This window comes from Nansenia antarctica (assembly GCF_963989245.1).
Source record: "Nansenia antarctica genome assembly, chromosome: 5".
Classification (NCBI taxonomy): Eukaryota; Metazoa; Chordata; class Actinopteri; order Argentiniformes; family Microstomatidae; genus Nansenia; species Nansenia antarctica.
The window spans coordinates 45,651,857-45,666,503 of NC_137690.1; the positions used below are offsets into that span (position 1 = coordinate 45,651,857).

Consider the following 14,647-nt stretch of genomic DNA (forward strand, 5'->3'; position numbering starts at 1 on the left):
TGTAGCCTGAAGAGATGGGTCTTTAGGAGGGACAGTTAAGGTGTAGCCTGAAGAGATGGAGGTCTTTAGGAGGGACAGTTAAGGTGTAGCCTGAAGAGATGGAGGTCTTTAGGAGGGACAGTTAAGGTGTAGCCTGAAGAGATGGAGGTCTTTAGGAGGGGCAGTTAAGGTGTAGCCTGAAGAGATGGGTCTTTAGGAGGGACAGTTAAGGTGTAGCCTGAAGAGATGGAGGTCTTTAGGAGGGACAGTTAAGGTGTAGCCTGAAGAGATGGAGGTCTTTAGGAGGGACAGTTAAGGTGTAGCCTGAAGAGATGGAGGTATTTAGGAGGGGCAGTTAAGGTGTAGACTGAAGAGATGGAGGTCTTCAATGTGCGGCAGAAGATATATGAAATGACGGCTAGTTTACTAACCACCACTAGGTGGCCGTAGGCCTCTCGACTAGACAAGCGTATCGCTAACAGGCAGCTGGCTAGTTGAGTTCCTAACACCATCCACTCTCATCTGGTCTCTCTCCTCTCTTTCCCAACTTCTAATTACCTCCATCTCCCTCCATCCCTCTATTTCTCTCTCACTCTCGCTATCTCTCCCACTCACTCTCTTTCTCCCCACCTCAAGTAACCGTTCCGAGAAGAAAATAGGGCAGCCCTTATATAAGTAAGATGGGAAGGAGTAGGGGGAACATAGAGAGAGAGAGAGAGAGAGAGAGAGGTTGAAACAAAAGACAGAAGGAGAAGAGGGGTGGAGAGAGAGAGAGAGAGAGAGAGAGAGAGATGAGTGGGGGGAATAATTAACTTGGCATTCTCGACCCTTTCCTCCTCCTCCTCCTCCTCCCCCCCTCTCTCTTGCCCTCCCTTCTCTCTAGCAGATAGTGTGTCTCCCTGTCTGGCAGTTGGCCTTCAGAAAGTGGGCAAGCTTTAACGCGTAGTGCTGAGTCACAGAGAGCTGTGGAATACTAATGCCCACTGATTTCATTTAAATTTGGGCACCCAACTCCCATGCAGATACGCATGATACAAAAGAACAATCCATGTTAATTTCTGCCCCTCAGTGCTGACGGATAAGGATTCCCTGGGACAAAAAAAGAAAATCGCAGTGTGACGCAATCGACCACTACAGACACACAGGAATGTACTTGAAGGCTTTCCCCTGGCTTTATTTACAGTAGGTGGTCTTAGTTAGTCTAAGGCCTTGTTCCACTAACAAACGTAGCCAAGTTCATCATCAAAAACCTTGTAGGGTAGCAGGGTACTTGGCAAACTAAACTATACCACAAGATTCACAACTGAATCGTCTTTGTGAAATCAGTCGTTACTGAAAAACGCACAACAACATAACAACCAATCACAAGTTCACAACCCCTCCCCTTGTGCAAACGACGTTGAAACCACATAGCATCACAACACTGTGTATAAACCCCCAGAAACATTTCGGTTGCGACGTTCAAATGACGCGCAGACTGGGTGTTAACCAGGCCAAGCCTGTGCTGCTAGCCTGCAGACATGGAAGGTGCAGAGTAGCAAACTGACTACTGACGCGAGGGACCGGCCACACGCTTCCTCATTCCTCAAAGCCACAACAGTCTTCTCACACGACAACGACGTCCTTCGACCTCTCTGTTGTTCTCCACCGCAAGTCAGCGTGACAGAGAGAGAGAGAGAGAGAGAGAGAGAGAGAGAGAGAGAGAGAGAGAGAGAGAGAGAGAGAGAGAGAGAGAACGAGAACACACTGACCACAGAGACTCGGGGGGGTGCATGGGGCCTTGTTAACCAAGGCACTTTATTTGAGCCCAGCTTGCATGAATAAAAACAAATATTTTTCAATCTCCATGGTCTGTGGTCCAAGTGGCTTTGTATGATAACTTACATACACACAGACAGCTGCTGTGGAGAGAGAGAGGGGGGGAGAGAGAGAGAGAGAGAGAGAGAGAGAGAGAGAGAGAGAGAGAGAGAGAGAGAGGGAGAGAGAGAAGGAGACACACACACAAACAGAGAGAGAGGGGGGGAGGGGAGACAGAGAGAGAGAGCGAGCACTGAGGGACGAGTGGCAGAGGGATGACCTCATTCTGCCCCCAGCCATTCCAGATGTTTCCAGACATGACTGTATTTCCCAAGACCCTGAGACCTTGAGAGTGAGACCGAATGGAATGACTTATAGAGAGAGTCGGGGTATGTTGGAGGGGTAGAGAGAGTCACGGTATTTTGGGGGGAGGGGGGATAAAGAGAGTCAGAGTCAGGTTATTTTGGGGGAGATAGAGTCTGGGTATTTGAGGGGGGGGGGGGTAGAGAGAACCAGAGTCAGTGTATTTGGGGGGAGATAGAGAGAGTCATGGTATTTTGGGGGAGATAGAGAGAGTCATGGTATTTTGGGGGAGATAGAGAGAGTCATGGTATTTTGGGGGAGATAGAGAGAGTCATGGTATTTTGGGGGAGATAGAGAGTGTCATGGTATTTTGTGGGGATAGAGAGAGTCATGGTATTTTGGGGGAGATACAGATAGAGAGAGTCATGGTATTTTGGGGGAGATAGAGAGAGTCATGGTATTTTGGGGGAAAGAGAGTCATGGTATTTTGGTAGCTGGTACATATCTCTGATACTCCTTAGGTTTTCTCCCACAACACACAAAACAATAACACACCGCTATCATGCTGCAGTTTGACATTTTGATTTAACCGTTTGAAAGACAGAGAAAATGGATCTAGAGGCCTTTACACAGACACAGGGGGGAGATCTCCAAGTTCAAAAGTTTGAGGGTCATTCTGAGCTCATGGAGGTTCTAAAAATGATTTTCTTATTAATGTCAGCCCTGTGATATATTTCAGTTAATGCAGTTCATACAAGTCATGTTTGCTTAGGCAGACAGGATGGCCTTTGAGTTCTGCCAAGCGAGAATTACTGGATTTGTCAAGAGCAGAAATGGAAGAGGAGAGGAGGGAGGGGTTACAGGCACAGACATTCACCTTTATATCAGCAGCAGCAGCAGATGTTAGCTGCACCCTGTAGCTGTGTAGCCAGGCGCTAACCCCGTAGCATATCCCTGCCAGCAACAGTCACACCGCCTCAAAGCTACAAACTAATTCTGCTGAACTTTACAATTACATTTTTGGCATTTTAGCAGAGGCCTTTAGCCAAGGCCTAGCAGAGGCCTTTATCCCAAAGCCACTTATGTTCACTGTGAATCATCTATCCATAAGTCATAACAAGAAAAAGTAATCTGTGCTCGGGCCAGGGGCCATTGGCAGTCACAATGCTAGTAGAGCATAGCCCGAACTTGTCTTTTGTTTAGTCTCGATCATGGATGAGAAACCAAGAAAAAGAAGGAAAGTAGTTGTGACTGTGAGAGAGAGCTCTGGAGAGAAAGTCAGCTCTGCTCCTGTGGTTACGGGGGGAGGGGAGAGGGGGGTGGTTGTGGTGTGTTGGGGAAGAAAAATCCAGGTCAAATTTCTCTCTGCTAAAAATGGGGGAATCCTGTGAGAAGGGTTACCTAACCCTGTCGGGGTAAGCCGCCAGAAGGGGTGTAAACAACTACCCTGAAGCGGGACAGCCCTCGCTGTTGCCAGGCAACACGTGTTTTGAGCAGGAAGACAGGGCAAACATGTCCCGCCTCTTGAAGGGAAAAGGGGGCGGGGCCTCACCAGCGGGGTTGCGAGTTAACAGCTTCCCGAAAATACCCTAAGAGACGGGACAAGCTAAACAAAGCACACGCGGCTCGCTGGCAACACGAGGACACTCAGACCAGGAAGCAGTTCACTTCAAGTTCAGTGACTGGACTGTACATGCAGCTCTAATAAAAGTGTACATTTGGCATTTAAGATACCTCAAGATAATTGACACAGATGCACTCATGTTTAAATCCACGCAGACATACTGAACATATAACACATAACAAAGCTACTTCCCCCAGGCGACCAGGCTCTTGAACAAGCCCACTGTAGTAAATTGACTATCTTCCCCATAGTGCAAACTGTCTTGTCTTACCTGCACTATTGAATGAAGTAGAAGCCGCACACTCTAGTTCCAGATGCGAAAGTGTCGATTTTCATTTTAATTACCTGCACCATTGCCACCTTATCTTGTAATATGCCTGTTATTTTTTGCTGCTTATATCATGTTCTACTGACACTTTTATCTTGAATTATGCTTGATTTATTATGCCCTATGTCTTGTGCTGCAATGCAATGTCAGGATCCAAAGCCTAAGAATTGTACTCTGTTACACTTGTGTAATGTGATGTAAACTTGAAACATACATAAACAAGTAATAAAACAGGGGCATAAATGTAACATATCAAGAGCAGCGTGTTTCAATGCTGTATCACCTAAAACAAATCTTGCCTATTGCCTTATTGTCTTGTGCTGCCTAAGAATTTGACTCTCTTACACAATGTGACATAACAATACAACTTGAAACTTGAAACAGGGCCTACAATGCAGCCCAAAACAGCTTAAGGACCATCAACCGGTTTTGTTTTCTCGTCTCGACACCAGCAACCACATTACCAGCACCCATATGAGAGCATTACCAGCACCCATGTGAGAGGGGGCAGAGACATGTAATTTCCTGTCAGTGGAGGGTTGATAGGAGAGAACTGTCTGAGCAAAACAGGGTGATTTGCTTATCAGATCTACCACTAGGCTTGGTGCCACAGTTTCGCTGGCTGTCTTTCAGCATTTTCAACAGGCATTTTCTAAATGTGATTATGTGTTTAGTCTAGAGTAGACACAGTATAACCAACTATAATATTGCAATTGTTATAAAGACAAGGGTTTCTGTTCGGGTATTTTTGCACAAGTACGGGAAGCTAAAGTTGTTAACTGTTCATGTAGGTATGTCGGCTGATTCCTGCAAAGTGTTGCTGCTCTGTACGAACTTTTATCATCACCATTTCTATCAACTTTAGCAATACACATATTAGCTGACGTGTTAAAGTACACGTCTAGCCTACATAGCCATGCATGGTTGAACATTTCTATCACGTTTAGCCTGTGTTTTTGTTGTCACATAGGAGACTGTGAAGACAAACAGGCAACTGTTAAATTCAAATCATGTTTTAGAATAGGCGTACGTTCGTAAATTCGTTCTGAGAGCGCCGGAGCGCACACTGGGTTCAAGTACAAAGTGGGACCAAGTAATTTGATTGGACAAGAGTCATTCCATGAGTGCTGATCAGATTCCAGAGCGAATTTACGAACGCAGCCTAGGTAACGTTGCTGCCATGACGACCCATACAAGATCGGTACTATGTGAAAATGTATATAATGCTCCGTTTACGTTTATATATGTGGTATTTTAATTGGCAGACATTACAGGAAGTGGCCTTTTACAACAGCTACTGTGGCGAGTAGCACAATATCGACTGTCAGGAATAACTTCACTTCACTAGCAATGGCGTCGGCTAGCTAACGAAGCCGCATCGCATATCCTATACAAACACACATCCATGCCAACAACACAACCACAGGATGCATGTCAATGGATACAGCAGATTTTTTTAACACAATAAAATAAATAAAGTCGATGCTCATCTTCAAGTAATCTGATTTTAGTCAATTCATAGCCTCAGCTAAACCGTGTGGGTCAATTGTTCTCTGCTGCAGCTGAGAAGCCTAGTACACACTGCGCATGTCCGCTCCTTTGCTTTGACCTGTCAGTCAGAAATGGTTGCCACGGAAACCAGAGGAGCTGGTTACTAAGCGACAAAAACAAAAAAAAGACCACATTTGTGCGTCTTTACGTCAGATGTGTTGGAACGCCGTCGGAACGCCGTTTCCAAGGCAACGAAACGCTGTATACAAATGCACTGGCAAAGGGTAGACAGCCCGTAGCACATGGTCCGGTTGAGAAACACGTTTATATGTTGTATAACTGTACTAACAGTTTTATAAATGGGCGAGGCTATCTGTAGTTCATTAAATTGATGATTATTTCTTGCATTCTGTAAAAATATAACCCTTGGCTGTACGAGTTTCGTTTATTTGTTGAAACAGGCGCTCTTCAGTCTCACAACATATCTGGCAGCTTGCCTGATCCAGATAGTAATATTAATAACCATTATTTGTATAACACTTTTCCTGCAAAAGTTGCAGCTCAAAGTGCTTTAATCATTATATCGTTTAGATGCTGAGTTGTCACAGGCACAGCTGGCTTCACGATAGCAGCACGTTTCAAGTCTATTATTTTATAGTGCATTTTACCAAGGTCACAAACACACTTACAGATACTCAGATATGAGCCTAATATAAAAACACAGGCATACACATAAATTAACAGTGTTAGAAAATATAAATAACCTGACAATGAATAGGCCTACTAAAAAAGAAAAAAACACGCCCGTTGAAACTGCTAAGTGGTTGTTGTTGATTTTAATGATGATAGGGTTGAATTTTGATTTAGTGTCTTAAAACTGTTATGCAGGTTCTGTGTTGCCTACCTATGCTTGTACCATGCCCGTCTTATTGTAGCCTTTAACAAATCCAACAGTTCTTGTTATGACCTCTCTAGCTCCCATGAACAATGATTACTCATCTCGAATGAGCACCTCGTCCGTGACGTTGTAGGGCTGACTAATTGTTGTCATCCCCCTGTCCTCTCTTCCCTCTCCTCTCTCTCTTTCCCTCTCCTCGCTACTTTACACACCGGCGTAGGCTCCAGCATGCCTCCCGTGACATTTTTGCGACATCACAAACACATTCATATTTGTATTTTTTTCATTCATGATTTCCACCCGATTTCCCTGTATTAGTAGGTGCCCCCCCCCTCCACCTCCCACCTGCCATATTCCCATTGCCGTCCTTACGCAGAGAGTAGGCTTACAATGAATCATTTTTTCTATTCGGGTTGGACAGGGGATGATGTTTGCAGTGACAGCAGTTATGGCGAAGATTTCCGTCACTGCTGCCCACCGTCCATGTTGGCATGTCTCTGGCTCTCAATCTGTTTACATATTTTCTGGTAAAATGATTTGAGAGGAGGTTGAATAGATGGCTCTTGTTATTCTGGCAGCAAAAAAAAAGACAACAGAATCATTGATCAGCGACGCCTTCTCTGCATTTCAGCTCAGTTGCGGACTGACCATCTGGAGCACCGGTGGGTCGATCGGTCTGTGGGCTGCAGCCAGGCAGGGTCGGTGGATGGGCCGGTCGGTCGGTCTGTGGGTTGAGGGGCCGGTGAGCGACGCGATCTGTGGGCTGCTAGGGTCGGTGGTCGGTGGATCCTAGGCTACTACTAGGCTACTATCTCCCCCAGTGTGGCAGGCCCATTGCCCCCCCCTCCCCACTATCAAAAGATATAAAAAAAAACAAAAAAAAACATGAGGCGTCATAATATACTTTACATGATGATCAACCAAGAAAGTCAACATAAACCAGCTAGAAAGCTAGATAAGCTAAGAAACGGTGTTCAGACATGACTATGAGTACCGGCAGACTACCAGTAGTATTCCAAGTCTTCCCCCTCCAAAGGGAACTCCGAGGGCGTGTCCGTGAGAAAGTTTTCGAGAGGATTTCCTCTCTTTGCCTTTGGGGTCGGGTCGGGTTTCCTTCTTATGAAAGAAAAAGCACCCCGACGTCACTGCACAACACAGTCCAGGGAATGTGCCTTTGTTTACAATGGTCAACCGGTTCCCCCATGACTCATATTATAGCAATGTCAGTGATACACTAATATGGAAGCAAGCACTTTGACTACCAGTATTACACTAATAATAGGCTCCTGAATGGAAATCAATGGAAGTAATAAGTAGCCATATAGGCCTATTGCTGCTTAGTCGTGGAGAATGACATAGTGTAGGCCTATCTCTGACCATGTATAAAGCTGCCCTCAAAGTTTTAGTGTTGGAAACTTCCTGCTTATTTCTCTATTTTATTTGGACCTATGACTAGACATTTACATTACAGTTGCAGAAACATTTAGAGAAACCGCTAAAACACTACGCGAATGCTAAAGGATAAATGCTAAATTTCAGTTTTGAACGGATTTTTATTTTTAATAAATACATTTCATAGCTTGTTCTGCGTTGCCGCGTTATTATAAACTTGATATTTCTTCTATGCCTATTTATTTATCAGAAATTGGAATTAGAAATATCTATGTGATATTATATATATGTGATATATAGATAGTACATATGTGATAGTAAAAATGGTCTATTATTATCCGTCCGTCAGCCCAGTACAGTTTCTGTGGGAGAGGGAATCCCTAAACGTCATCACCAAGGATACCGAACAACACAAACACATACCATAGATGGGCACCTACGTCAGCGGAACTCCGAGGCGGGACTTCGTGGATCCTGGCTTTAGAAACCCTTCGCTCGTACTCATGGATTCATTCATAAGACCAGACTCGCAACTGTGCACCGTGTACTATAACGCTGTTCAGATTTACACACAGTGGACTATAACTACTATTACGTGGATATATTATTGGACATCTAACACACGGATAACCGGACAGGGCTTTGCGGATTCTTGAGTTTGAGACCGAAGGAGTTTGTAAAAAAAAAAAAAAAAAAAAACTGGAACGTAAGGACGTTTTCCCTCAACAGGGAACTGGATCGCTTTCTTAATGCAACTTTTTTGGAAAGAGACCAAGAACATCTTACCGGACCACACCAAGACAACCAGTCTTCCTAACGGTAAGGGACTTTTAAAACATTATATCGACATGAATCAATGCATCTGTCATAGTTTCTGGAGCAAGTTACGGCTATACTGTAGTTTACAGGCATGCATGGGCTAAACTGTGTCCATGACACTGCCTTTCAACGACAGCAGATTGACAACTGTCTCTCCCTTCTCTTGTCTGTCACACAGTGGGTGACATCACACACATCCCGGGGAGGGTAGACTTCTCGCTCTCCCTCGGCCCCGCCGGGGAGATGTACCAAGGGTTTCCCGGCGACCTCGATTCCGGTTCCCGTGGAAGTTCGTCTCCGTCCATCGAATCTCAGTACCTTTCCTCCGTGGACTCTTTCGGGAGCCCGCCGACCACCAGTGCCCCACAGGTGAGTCCTCTTTCTGAGCAGTGTCCGGGTGGGCTATGTCTGAGACTGACGGGACGGACAGAGAGGGAGGGAGGTCATGTGTGTGTGTGTGTGTGTGTGTGTGTGTGTGTGTGTGTGTGTGTGTGTGCTACCCCAGGCTGCACCCGAAGACATTACAAAGTGTAGCCTATGGTTGTGTGTGTGTACTCTCCTGTGAAAGATCGCTGGATGAATGAAGGCTAATATTTGCATTATCATGTTGATTCAACACATGCGTCATCCGATTGTTGTTTTTGTTTACTCTAGGCTGTATCAGAATGATTAGGGTTTTAAATAGGTCTACTCTATTTCATTTGCAATAACATTGCAGCTATATATATCCATAAGGTGAAACAATGCAGAGTTTGAATTTTTGTCAACCCTGCATCTTTATTCATTAGACTGCAAGCGTGTTATTATAGGCTACAATCCGTTGGATAAGACATCCTTATCAATTGTGCAAACAATACGCCGCTATCATGCTGGCCTTGAATATCCTAATGGTGCGAGAAATGTATGGTAGAAATGTATCGTAGCAGCACCAAAATGCTCGCCGGCACAGAACTCTGTATCCTTTACCACCGTAGCCAGTCGCAACGTGGTGGGTTTATGACACGCGTTGGAACTCTCCGACGTACACGCTAAGCCCCGCCCCCTGCTCGCTTCCCTCCACGCGCCCTCTTTTCAGGCCCGTCCGTGACGTCAATGCGTTCTATTTTGGAGTGTTACGTCGCGTTGCTAAGAGGAACACTGGGGGTGTGACGGGGGAGGAGGAGGGAGGGGGAGCCTATTCGAGAGAGTTGATTGGTTAATACAGCTCCCCTTCAAAGCTCCGTGTCCTCCTGTCTTTTTTTATAGGCTTTGATATGAATATTAATCAAAAAACTCGGATCTCGCGGGGACACGGCCATGGCTGCTCGCCTCTGTTCTAAATAAAGCCGAGAGACCAGGGATAGAGTTGGGCAGCTGAATCAGTGTTTGCAAGTGTAACGTAGAAATGCAGCTATTTATAAATAAATATATATAAATATATATAGCCTATATATTCTGTCGTTGTATGAGAGTGGAATGAAATGACAAAACGATCTAAATTATAACGTCAATGCAACATTTTATTGAATCTATTTCCAATAATTACATATGATATGATAATAATATATACTGTATGATGTATGATATATGGTCTTGTATACCACTTTGCAAGGATGTAAGGCTACTGTGTACATTAGAATTGATGTATCAAGAGGTATTTGATGTAAAGCGCCACATTTATCTGTATGTCTCCCCACCTCATACCATGATTATGGAAATATAGATACATGCATATATATATTACATGCAGCCAATACGGTAGCCACTAGTAGCCCTGTGTGTGCGTGTGTGTTTACATATATATATATATATATATATATATATATATATATATATATATATATATACGTGTGTGTGTGACTTTGTGTGTGTATATACATATACGTTTGTGTATGTGTGTGTGTGTGTGTATTTGTGTGCGTGTGTATATACATATACGTGTGTGTGTGTGTGTGATAACCACCCTCATGACCATGTGTGACCTGTGTGTGTGTATATACATATACGTGTGTGTGTGTGTGTGTGTGTGATAACCATGTATGACCTGTGTGTGCTCCAGGAGTGTGTGTGTACGTGTGTGATAACCATGTGTGTGCTCGCAGGAGTGTGTGTCCGTCGCTGGCGTTGGCATTGTCGGCGTTGCCGGGGGCAGCAGCGGGGTCGGGGGGGTCGGTGGAGCAGGGTTGGACATGCCTGGATCCTTCGTTCCCACGGTGACGGCCATCACCACCAGCCAGGACCTGCAGTGGCTGGTGCAGCCCACCCTCATCTCCTCCCAGGCCTCCGGGGCAGGGACCTCCACCATGAGCCAGCCCCCCCTGTCCCTGTCCCTGGGGGACCCCTACGACCTGCCGGGCACCAGTTACTCCACCGGGGGGTCTCAGGCGTTCACCCCCGGGTCGTCTGGGGTCACCCCTGGCTCTGAGACCCCTCGACCACTCGACCCGGCCCCTGGCCCGATCCGCCAGTCCAGGACGCGCAGCCGGCGCGCACGGGACGACTCTGTGAGTGAGGATGGCGATGTCGGTGTTTGTGTAAGTGTTTGTGTTTGTGTGTCGTATGAACAGTGTTGTTGTGTGTCGTATGAACAGTGTTGTTGTTGTTGTTGTGTCGACCGTCTGCATTTCTCCATACATACTGTCCTTGTGTTTGCGGGGGGATGATACATATAGGCAGTGAGGACTACATTCACATTTTGGACATTTAGCAGACGCCTTAGCTATTCCAAAGCGACTTCCAATCAGGGTCGACTTCAGGGTATATCTTGTATCTTAAGTATTATATTTGTAAAGCGCTTTTCATCATACACGAATCATCTCAAAGTGCATACAGTACATACACATACACAGATGCCAATACAATATAGGCATAAAATCACGGCCATTATGATGAACCAGTGAGAACCAATGCAATGTGTTTAAATTTTGCATTTTAACCATTTAGCAGGCGCTTTTATTCAATTAGAGATTACAGGGACAGTCTCCCTGGAGGAACTTAACTTCGGGCTAAGTGCTATTCACTTAGCTAATGCTCTAGCTGGACTTTCCCTTATTCAGCCTACAGGCAAACTCATAGTTACACCATTTTCCCTACGAGTCTTTGTGGTATAGCATAACTGCATGGCTGGACTTGTACTAGTAGTTACGATCAAAGTCAAATCACCTCACCATTGACAACTAGCTAGCCTTGCTAGCTACCAGGGGGCCATTCCACTAACGTTGATTAGTATATCGGCGATTAAAATAAATCAGGCGATCAGGCAACTCGGGATTGGAATTCAAGCCTCAGGTGATTCCTCGAACGAGGATCAGGCTTGTGTCATGAGTGTTCACAGAACACCGGCTTAAAAACCCTCGATATGGGCGCGTGCACGCAGACATAAAGAGCCCCGAAGAGTCAAACTGTCGAAATGAAGATTGATCTTTATAAAGACGACAAATAAGATGTAAAATAGTGTAATACTGCCGCAATTAACAAGGCGAGGGAAATGGTTTGGCAAGAAATTGCTGACCAATTAAATGCGTAGGTCATGCTATGACTATTTTATTATTATTATAGTATTATTATTATACTATTGTTATATGTTCATATTTTAATAAATGAATATTTACTACTGTGGTGATATCAGCAGCAGGCTACAAACCTTCATATCGTCACAATGGCCTAGTGGTATTGACCGCTGCCATGGTATTTATTCGTAATTTTAAGACGGTGGTTGAAATCCCTCTTCAGACACACTTTTTATTGCATTTCGTTGTCTGAATCTAATCTAAAATCTCATCTAAAAAAGTATATAGGCTATAAAATGATGGTGCAGGCTAATTTACAAGAACTGACACGATTACAATGGTGTTTGAAGCACATTTTGAGTAAATTATGTTCTTCTAACTGAAAAAACCCAAAAAACATTAAGTTAAATCAAGTCTCGAACCCGCAGCCTTCGGAACTCTAGCCCGCTGCCATAACCCCTGCGCCAGCCACACCGCTGTGATGACAATAATGCAAGTTGATAGACATACCTATTTTATTTTATTTTTTACACTTTTTAATTTATGTATCTATCGATCTATCTATCTATCACACTTTCAAAATATCAAGTTATCTATCACCCAGTCAAACTATCTATCTATCTATCTATCTATCTCGTGTGAAGTGGGAACTAATATTTCCTAAAAGACACTTGAGGAACTGTCGTTCGGGATGTAGTTTCCGCCTGTGAGCCTTTTTTGACGCACGCATTATCTAAACCAGCCTGTAAGTCTGCTCGGGACCAGAATTACTCAGAAGGATTGGTTGCATAGCAACCAAGCAGCGAATTATTTGAGCCACATTGATGGAACCGACCGCAAGCTTATTTAAACCTGGATCAGAGTTAATCGCTTGGATCAGAGTTAATCTCGCTTAGTGGAACAGGCCCCAGGAGCTGTTATCTGTTTGTAGACAACACATTGTAGACAATACTAAGACTAACACTGACAGATAATAGCTGACAGCTGTCAATCTAGAGGGGGAGTGGTTGGGGGTGGGATTAACCAGCTATCGTTACCGCCCATTACCTGGTTGTGCGAAGGTGTGAAAAAGAACCAAATCTTTAAACAGCTTTTTCTCTGATGAGGGGTGATTTCAGGTTGACCAACATTCAAATACTCCTGTCGTCTTCAATTTGTTTCCGATTTCAATGTATGACACATCATTTTGAAAGCTTACAATCTGTAGTTTCAGCACATGTAAAGAACTGAAAAGTGACCTCGGCACCTAGTCACTCAAAACACTGGTGACAATTATTAGTCCTACACAACTTTAGTGTTAAAGGTCAATGGACAAAGATAGAGAGAGCGTGTGTTGCCTAACCCTAACCCTTCTTCCCCCTGCGCTGCAGCTGACACCCGAGGAGGAGGAGAAGAGACGTGTTCGCCGCGAGAGGAACAAACAGGCGGCCGCCAAGTGCAGAAACCGGCGGCGTGAACTCACCGACAGACTGCAGGGGGTGAGTTGGTCCTTATCCTCCCCGTCCCAGGGACTGATCATAATATGATAGTTTCTGTTTATGATAAGGACTGTTTAAGATAGTGAATAAGGGTGCTGGTGGGTGTTGACGGTGGATCCTAGTTCTTGTGACAGTCCGTTGTACTCATGGAGTTGTCCTAGTCTAATGTACCGATCTGTACACAAGTATTTATCCCAAGGGGGGCAGATTGGGTCTGTTTATAGGAGGGTAATTGGCTAAATTGTCATTGGAAGATCCTGTCCATGCCTGTCCAACCCCCCTCACTCTCTCTCTCTCTCTCTCTCTCTCTCTCTCTCTCTCTCTCTCTCTCTCTCTCTCTCCCTCTCCCTCTCCCTCTCCCTCTCCCTCTCCCTCTCCCTCCCTCCCTTCAGGAGACCGACATCCTGGAGGAGGAGAAGGCGGAGCTGGAGGCCGAGATCTCGGAGCTCCAGAAGGAGAAGGAGCGTCTGGAGTTTGTGTTGGTGGCTCACCAGCCCGGCTGCAAGATCCCCTACCAGGAGCAGCATCAGCAGCACCACCACCCGCTCCAACAGCCCCCCTCTGCAGCACAGCAGCAGCAGCCTCAGCTCCCCTCAGCCTCGCCCCAGCAGCAGCAGCAGCTGCCCCCCCAGCAGGCCCTGCAGCCCTCCGTCTCCCTGGTGGGCCTGACGGTGAAGGAGGACACTTTCTACCTGCCTCTGGCCTACCAGCCCGCCCCACAGCAGCCCCCGCAGCCGCAGCAGGTCCAGCCGCAGCTGCACCAGCATCCGCAGCATCCGCAGCAGCCGCAGCCGCAGCAGCAGCAACAACAACCACAGCCTCCACCACCGCCGCCCCACTCGCTGATGATGCAGGAGGTAGCCTTTTCCACTTCTTTCTATGGCTCGAGCGAGTCGGTCGGCGCTCCGGGCGGTCCTTGCCTGGTGGCTGGCGGCGTCGGCGTTGGCGTCGATGTCGGTGGTGGGGGTGGTGGTGGTTGCCACGACGGCGCGGCCGCCGGCAGCTACAACCCCTCGTACACCTCCTCGTTCGTTTTCACCTACCCCGAGG

The 14,647-nt window shown here is 45.9% G+C and overlaps 1 protein-coding gene across 1 annotated transcript in view; it reads left to right on the forward strand.

The window, feature by feature from the left end:
* Positions 1–8,561: 8,561 nt before the first annotated feature.
* Positions 8,562–14,647, forward strand: part of fosb (FBJ murine osteosarcoma viral oncogene homolog B) — a gene marked incomplete at both ends in the record, with an annotated part of 6,175 nt that continues 89 nt past the window's right edge. Inside the window, 5 exons of the mRNA XM_080532573.1 lie at positions 8,562–8,631; positions 8,810–9,000; positions 10,713–11,114; positions 13,490–13,597; positions 13,990–14,647. The exon at positions 13,990–14,647 is cut by the window's right edge and continues 89 nt beyond it. Of these exons, the coding sequence (XP_080388699.1) occupies positions 8,562–8,631; positions 8,810–9,000; positions 10,713–11,114; positions 13,490–13,597; positions 13,990–14,647 (1,429 nt within the window). The remainder of the gene's footprint in view (positions 8,632–8,809; positions 9,001–10,712; positions 11,115–13,489; positions 13,598–13,989) is intronic.